At 47.8% G+C, this 8260-nt stretch overlaps 1 protein-coding gene across 10 annotated transcripts; it reads right to left on the bottom strand.

The window, feature by feature from the left end:
* Positions 1-815: 815 nt before the first annotated feature.
* On the bottom strand, positions 816-7878 carry ppp1r10 (protein phosphatase 1, regulatory subunit 10). Of its 10 annotated transcripts, none has more exons than XM_011481165.4 (19): positions 7806-7878; positions 7375-7655; positions 5304-5424; positions 5140-5226; positions 4931-5066; positions 4800-4851; positions 4624-4713; positions 4421-4546; positions 4235-4340; positions 4009-4115; positions 3645-3772; positions 3384-3543; positions 3134-3277; positions 2803-3049; positions 2647-2722; positions 2343-2564; positions 2119-2248; positions 1656-2027; positions 816-1575 (listed from the first exon to the last, which is right to left on the bottom strand). In XM_011481165.4, coding segments are annotated over exons 2-19 (2463 nt in total). In that variant the 5' UTR covers positions 7376-7655; positions 7806-7878; the 3' UTR covers positions 816-1417. The 10 variants fall into 10 exon arrangements, with proteins under 10 accessions (XP_011479467.1, XP_011479468.1, XP_078810824.1 ...); XM_011481166.4 differs by having other exon boundaries at positions 2343-2561; XM_078954698.1 differs by having other exon boundaries at positions 2343-2561; positions 5304-5412.
* Between the last annotated feature and the right edge of the window lie 382 nt (positions 7879-8260).

Genomic DNA, 8260 nt, shown 5'->3' with positions numbered 1-8260 from the left:
CAGCAGAAGCAGATACGGCAGGATTTCTGGAAAACCAGAAGGAGGCAGGGCCTCGAGGCCTGGAGTTTGACACTCCTGGACTAAAGGGTGTTAGCAATAATGAAAAGAAAGTTGTGGAAGACTGTGGCCAGAACAGCCATGTTGTTGATTTAAAGACTCTGATAAAGAGTTGAGGTTCTCTTTGGGAATGACAAGGATGGATAAGATCAGAACTAAACCGGTCAGTGGAAGTTTTGAAGAATCAGGAAAGACAGATCAAGATGGTTTCAATACTGAGAAGGGGAACAGTGAGGAGGATGCAGAAGATAGGAGACAAAAGAAGATAATTGGCTGTGGAGCAGCCAAAAAAAAAAGAAATTAGTCCCAGAATTAAAATAATTTATAAGAATGAAACAAGAACTGAGGCTAAAAGTCCAAATTGACGACGCAAGTGAGCTTTATTTGGAGAGCATGACAGAAACATATAGCTCTGGATCTAGTAGTCCCTCATGTTGTCAGCAGACACAAAACACAGCTGTTAATTTGATCACTTTAAGTTTATAGATGCTAAAATCTGATTTCACCCTTTCAGTTTCTGGGATTATTTTTTTAGCTTCTTCATGAAAACAGGTTCCCAAAAAAATTCAGACTTCAACTTTAGCTAATTTTGGGGTGAAAATCTTCACCAAAAACTCAAGGCTACAGTGAGAAATAAGATTTATTCTTACATGAGAATCAAGTTAAGGGGGGATCCCACTTGAATATTTCAGTGAATCCAGCTGTGTGCTGTCACTAATGGCTGCTGCTGAGCAAGAGGACACTGAGACCACACAACGTTCCATATGTTTAGACATTTATTTAATACTTTTGAGTACAAAACAACTGAAATGAGCACATATGAATGTCTTCTCTATTCAAACAGTTTAATCTGACAAAAAACTGAGCTTTTGAAATTAGTGGCTGTATCAAAAAAAAAAAGAAAAAAGAAACACTTGAGTCCTGCGGAAGAAACGGGACAAAATGGCTGTTTTCACAGAAAACACTTGATCCAGTGAATGCAACACTGTCAGACAAACGCCAGCTGCTCAGGAAACAGACAGTGTGTGGGAACATGGTTGTAATAGAAACACACATCCTGCAGCAGGTCTGCTGCTTAAGTCTTGGTTTTGTGCGCACACAAAAAGTGTTGGAGGCTCCATGGAGGTCGGCACTGAACCTGCAGCGTTAGAGCTACCGGGCTGCAGAGACAGTTCCCGTTGAAGGTGTCACCTGAGGCCGTTTGTTTCAGTCCCACCTCTAAAAGTGACCATAAACCACTGGAGTCTCGTGACCTTCACAGCTTCAGCTGCCTCTGTGCGAAACTTCTGTTCCCTCCTGATTTCCCACAATCATAGCACAAAGTTCACCGCTTTGAAGTAAGTGTGGGCTCCAGAGCCACCTAGTGGCCGTGTTGTGGGTGCTGGTTGTGTTGGTTTGCAGGGTGGTTGGGGGGTAGGGGGGGTCCGTTTACACCCGGGTGGTAGAAAGCACAGTTGCCCTCGTACCTGCAGCTGCCCTTCATCATAAAATGGCGACACACGGCCCTCTTGGACATGTCTGTCAAACCAAAACACAGACCGGTTAGCCCCCCCTGCAGGTGTCAGGAACCACAGCTGACAGTCAAGAAATCCACCTACCGTTCATGTTACCATGTCCCCCCCGGGGGCCTCCTCGCCCTCGGCCCCTGAAGCCTGGCTCTCCTCCTCGACCCCGGCCTCCCCTGTGGAAGTGCCCCCCTCTGTGGGGCCCTCCCCTCATCGACTCCTCTCCCCAGTAGTTGTTGTCGCCGCCGCCTCTGCCCTGACCCGGAGGCGGGCCCATCATGCGTGGGCCTCCGCCCGCGTTAAAAGGTGGTCCGTGGGCGTGTGGGGGTGGGGGGTGGTTAAAGCGGGGGCCGCCTGGGGCGCCGTTGGGCGGGTAACCGCCGTTCATGGGCATCTGCATGTGCATGTTGTGCATGTTGTTCATGTTGTTCATTCCCGGCCCGTGGCCCAGCAGACCCTGGTGGACTGCACAGTAAAAACACACGATGAAACGGCTGCACAACGGAGGAAACACAAAAACCCCAAACATGATGAGAAAGAGGCATGGGGGGTTTACCTGGAGGCGGTCCGGTCTGGCCTTGGTTCTGGTTCTGGCTTTGCTGCAGAGAACCCAGCAGCTGCTTGATCTTGTCAGAGAAGTCAGGCTGCTTTATCAGCTCCTCTGTGGATTGGCTCCCTGTGGCTCCCTGCCAACACACGACCAGTTAGCCTGACGGCGCCACACGCACACTATACACACCCCTGAACACACACTTATTGTGAGTCTGTCATCACTCGTACCATGATGGAAGAGAGCAGCTCCTGCACGTTCACAGCCGGGGTGGCGACATTGCTGGGCGTGCTGCTGGTCGGCGGGCTCTGTGAAAGGCCGCTCATTTTGACCATGAGCTTGGCGATGACGGGAGGCAGTTTGGTGTTGTCGTTCTGGGACAAGGCGGAGGCCTGCTGTGGGGTGGTGTCCATGGGCTCAGCGTAGGTGTCATCAAGCATAGAAGAGTCCTGCTGGAACACCAGATTGACAAGATTAGAGTAAAGGAAGGAAGGACGGGCGAAGGGAAGGTCTCAGCAGAAACTCTATGCTCACCTCATCCAGGGGGATGAGACGCGGCGGCATGGGTTCGTACGGTTCTGGATCTGGTTCATGTGGACTGTCAGGCACACTGGGAAGCAGAACGGAGAAAAGATTTATGTAGAACTGTTCAGCTGCTGCTGTTTCTTGGAGGATAAAAATGAGCCAAACCTTTCTTTGCTGAGGAAGATCTCCTGCAGGATACCCATTTCCCGGTCTCTCTGGGTAAGTTTCTCTGTGCTGTTAGCCCCAGGGGCCACTAGGCTGCCGGGCAACATCAGCGGCCTTGGCGACGTCCAGGGCACTCTTTCTTCCATGGCATCATGGGATAGCCGTCGAGCCATCTCAAACGTATGTCTGTCCATCATCAGTTCCCGTTTGGCAGCTTCTCCGAAGTCCTTGATCTTGTTGACATTGACTGTGAAGCAGACACGAGGACACCATGAGCGAATCGAACCACAGATCAGGTCAGCAACGGCATTTTCATGACCATAAACCTCACCTCTCTCCGTTTCATCCAAGTCAAAGTAGAAATAGTGTTTGAGCTGCTCCTCTTCTGCCCAGTGCACAGTTTTCTTCTTCTTGCCCTTCTTAGTCAGGCCTTCATCTTCTGCTCGTGGTTCTGCCAGGGCGTTAGGTTTCTCACCTGCAAATGGGAGGTCATGTGCAAACGTGAGGCTGAGAGCACGCGTGATCCACAACGACATCAGAAAGTTCTGTAAAGACCGATGTTCTTACAGAACAAGCCTCACCATTGTCAGTAGCCTCTGGATCGTCGGCGGGGACTGGCGTTCCGGGCTGCTCCGGCTCCTGTGTCTCATCTCCAGGAGCGGAGGAGGTGGCCGCTTCTGGAGATGGCGACTTATTTGAGGACGAAGGGTATGCAGTGGGTTTGCTGTCAAAGGGGCTCACCTGATGAGTAAAGAACAAGAAAACAATTAGTTCAACAATCTAGAGAAAGAACAAAACTCCTTCAGGTCCACCACAGCCGCCTATGGAACTGAGCTCTGTACCTTGTTGGACGTTGGAGACACAGCCTTGCTGTTTGCAGCGCCTGAAGCACCAGGTTTCTTCTTTTTGATTTTAATCCCAGGCACGGGGGCGGAGTTCAGGGCATCGAGGAAGCCTGTGGCCTCCATAGCTGCAGTGCACAAAGAAAGGATATCTCTAACAGAGCTGCTTCATCATATCACAGTTTTAAAATCATGAGTAATATTCATTTGGTACGGATCTAGTTGATCTGAATAAACTCAACAAACACTGGAATTTACACCTTTTTGGGTCAAAATCTTTTAAACTGGGATGCAGGGAACAAACAATGAGTGTGTGACTTCTGCCTTCTCTGATCCTACTTATCATTTGTCTTTGTTTACTTACGCTGAGCGGGAATAATCTTTACTTTGATCTCTTTGGCTGAGTTTGACGGCATGTTTAGAGGTTTGTACTTTTTCTCGAGAGGTGGCGCGTCGAAGGGACCAGCAGTGCTGGAGGAGAAAGAAAGGAGGAAGTGAGTTGGTCTGCTGTTGAGAGAACTTCCTAAACACGCCACCAGATGGTGCTGTGCTGAAAACATTAGGGCAACTGTTCAAGTGGAGAGTGTTACCTTGGCCTCTTGAGGAGTGGTGGCTTGATGTTGTATTTGGCTCCCAGCTCGGGGGCTGAAGGCGTCTTCTTGGATGGAGCTGGGTTGGGGGCCTCCATCTCCAGTCCTACACAACCCAACAGTACGTCAGAGGTTATTTGGTTGAAAAACTAAAGACAGCATCATGTGGATCAGCGATCAACGTACCTATAGAGCGAATCTTTGCATGGCTGGGTGCGTGAGCTTTGGGTTTTTCCTTCTTCTTCTCTTCTTCACTTTTCTCTTTGGCCTCCCTGACCGGCGCTTTGGTCTCCTCCTTCTTTTTCTTTTTGCCTGGAAGTAACAGAAAGCACGTTAGTATCGGCTGGGTGATTGTCGAAGCTGGGGTTATGTGACGTATGGGTGCTTACCTGCTGGAGAGCCAGCAGAGCCAGACATACTCTGGGAGCGAATGGTGGCCATCCAGCCATCGACGAGAACGCTGGCCAGCTTTCTCAACTCTGCAACCAGATACATTATAATTAGCACTGTCAGTGTACAGCAGCTCCACAGAGGAGCTACAACACCTGAAGGAGCACAAACCCACCGTCAGTGTCAGCACTTTTGCTCAGCTGCTTCACCAGCTTGGCTGTGTTGTTCTGGAAATTAGACAAATCTGTGAGTTCGGATGCAACGTTTGGAACTGAGCACAGACAGGCGCTGGGAGACGAGTGGTACCTGCTTGAGGTGGTCCACTTTGAGAGGCAGCTTCTGCAACGTGAGCAGGATGAGCTGCAGCAGCGGGGTGTTGTTGGTGGTTTTAGAGTACGTGAGCCAGGAGTTGAGCAGCCTGTAGCCACCGACTCTGATGAACCTGCGGAAAGGCTGCAAGTCACGCAAAACTGACTGCACGTTTGAAGTTAACCCAAGGAAAAACGGCCGCGTACCTGTTGAGAATGTCATGTGACTTTGTCTGCAGCAGTATGTTGAGGTACATGCATCGACTGACCATCTTTGTGGAGGCTTTCATCAGGCTGCAAGGCAGAGGTTTTCTGTTAGGTTTCTATCAAAGACAGCTTCAGAGACAGGGGCTGGAGTATCACCACCTCACCTGAACACTTTGGGGACCCCTTCCAGACTGCGAAGCTCCCCATCCTTTCCCATCAGAGACTCGACTCCTTTCAGAATGTCCCTGGGGTCCACCGGTCCCCCCGCCATTTCTGAAACACACACTTCATGCAATGAATACAGGCGTCGACAAGACACGGCGCACCACAGAGCATCCTTTATGTGACTTTTGCCCAACTAACGGCCAAACAAAGGCCCCAAATCAACTCCACCCTGAATGGAAGGACTGTGGACACTTCCTTGTTCCCCCTACGATGGAAACATCTAGACAAGCGAGTCTGACAGGAAACCAGTCTGCTCTTCTCATACCCGCCCTCAGAGGGTTTACTATGACTTGTGCGACTATGACTTCCAGGATTTTTTACCACAAACGAGTCCTGTCAGTCAGGATACGAGTGCAAAGTAAAAACAAGCCATCATGAAGATACACCAGACACAATTCAAGCCTGTCTTTCTGTCACACAAACCCAACACAAATAAACTAAACAAAAATCAACACATCCATCCAATGATGTTTATTATTCATAGTTTAAATCTGAGTGAAATTAAATCATTAGAATAAGAATTATGGAAAACCTGTGTGTGTACATCAACTCTTGAATCAATAAAGATCATGAATTCAAACGTGGGTGATGGCGGGACAGTCAGTCATGGTTTACACCTTCAGCAACACTGGCCCGAGTCACAGGGTTGGACCCAAAGATGAACAGAACCACCACATGGCAGCTGATAAAACTGGAGCAGGGACTTTGTGTGTGATGTGTGTACTGTCATTCCTATACTGAGCTGTTACTGCCCCCTACAGGACACTGTAACACCTGCACCAACACACAATCAGCACTACTGTTATTGACATATGTACATGTTAAAAATGAAGCCCAAAAACACATTTTATGCTTATAAACAAATTAGATCGTGTTTCTTTTTTTGTTTTTGGGATTTACTTCAAACATCCAGTTCTTATAAGCCATTCAGCTTGAATGTCCCCAGTAAAGGATGGCTTTGGACAGCTTCATCAGCATGCATTTGTGTCTGTGGTTGTAATGTTCATCTGCTGGAGACCAGCTCCCTGAAAACAGTAGAGGTGAGAAGTCAGATCTTACCCTGCTAAAGGGAACTTTGTTTATACAGCCTTCACAACACTGCAAATAAAACCTGGAAATGTCACAACTATTACACAAACGTGTGTCAGTACAGTCACAACCGTTGCTTAAAAATTGGGTTTCGGTTTGCACGAGGGCCAGATCGTGGCGTGAACGGTCTCACAGTGGTTGATACATCCGGTCGGCGCTGTTGTCATGGATACACAGCAGCAGGCCGATCGCCAGTGCGCTGTATCAGTCCCATCAGCACTGTTGACGCAGGGCCAGCCCCTCACTGACACGTCTACACCAAGGCCCCGCCCACCTCTGAGCTGCTAACAGAGCCCTCCCCTCCCCCATCACCTCTCCACAGATGGCTGAGGCAAAACTCGACGCCTCGTGAGCAACGCGCCTACGCGGCTCAGACCGGTCAGTCCTCGCGCGGAAAAAACGTAAAAGAAAAATACAATAAAAACCCTCCAAAGTAAGAAGCCCCAGAGCAGTCCCGACGGCCAATCCTCATCGCGTGCCATCGCTCCGCCGTTCATCTTGCAATCTTTATCCGCAGATTGCCTTGGGTTCATGGTGCTAAACCGCTGCTGCGCTACAGACACCGGGTTTTCAAACAACACAATGCTGGACAGAATACATCCACAATCCTCAAACTGACGCAATCTTTATTTGCAGATTGCGGTGGGGTGTTCGTTCCGTGGAGCAGCCTCTACAAAACAAAGGCAAGGCAAAAAAAGTCCGGCTTCATCATGTTCACTGTCTCTCTGAATGCCTGGGGGCAATCTTTATGAACAGATTGCTTATTGTAATGCTACCAAATCTTTTATTGAGCATTTCGCCCATCCAGTCTCACACAGGGGAGCGGAGCGTCCGCCCGCTCCGCCGTGTGAGCTCATACTAATACAGCTGGCCTATTTTCTACGACAATTGTCATTAAATTGAACTTCAAAAGCAACTTACTATTGATTCTAAAGGTCCTCGGCGTCTCGGGAAAACTATGGTGTGCTAATCAGGCACTTATAGTTCTTTTTTCAATATAATGTCGTAAAAGTTCATGGTTTTAATATCAACTTAAATACTTATGGGTGGGGCTTTGATAGCTAAATGCTAGCCTTTCCTTCGGAAAGAAGCTGGAGGCAAAAATAGTAATCAAATGTCCATTACTTGAAGAAAAAACATCAAACTGAAGAGAGTTCTTCAAGGTCCTCGACGGCTCAGTCTTCGTCAAAGCAAATTTATACCTGCGGAAACACACAAGACACACATTTACTTACAGCCATCTGCGGTGTGTTTTGGTCCATTTAAAGAACTAAAGAGCTTTTTATTCTCTTTTATTTTTTAGCCATATTTCCCACTAAAAGGCGGACAACAGTTCAATTGACTTCACTTACCTTTGACCAAATCCAGGAATGAGCGCTTAGAGGAGGGACTTAGTATATATACCCTATGACGTTTTTGACGTCACGACCAGTAGTTTTTGAGTTTCGGTGAAACAAAATGGCGGTTTACCTACTCTGTTCAAGGGCGTAGGAACAACGAAAACTGTGACTGTGAAGTTCTACAAATATGGTGCCTTGAAGTACATTATTGTTAATTATCCCAGTGCAGAAACCAACAATCAATCCAATTCAAATTAATAAAACAAATTATATTTACTTTCTAATACTTATTTTTGGTCAATTACGTTTCTTCAAAATGGCGATTGTCAGATTGTTCAGTCACGCGCCCGTGAAAGAAACCGGAAGCTTCATTGTGACCATTTTCAATCCATCGTAGCTCAACTGACAGTAAAAAATATATATACATTCAAATGCTGCATTTTCTATATATATTGCAAGTGTTTATT

The sequence above is a fragment of the Oryzias latipes genome, chromosome 11, assembly GCF_053564925.1.
Source record: "Oryzias latipes strain Hd-rR chromosome 11, Olatipes_Hd-rR_3.1".
Classification (NCBI taxonomy): Eukaryota; Metazoa; Chordata; class Actinopteri; order Beloniformes; family Adrianichthyidae; genus Oryzias; species Oryzias latipes.
Note: the sequence above shows the minus strand (reverse complement) of the source record. Positions and strands in the feature narration are given on the sequence as shown.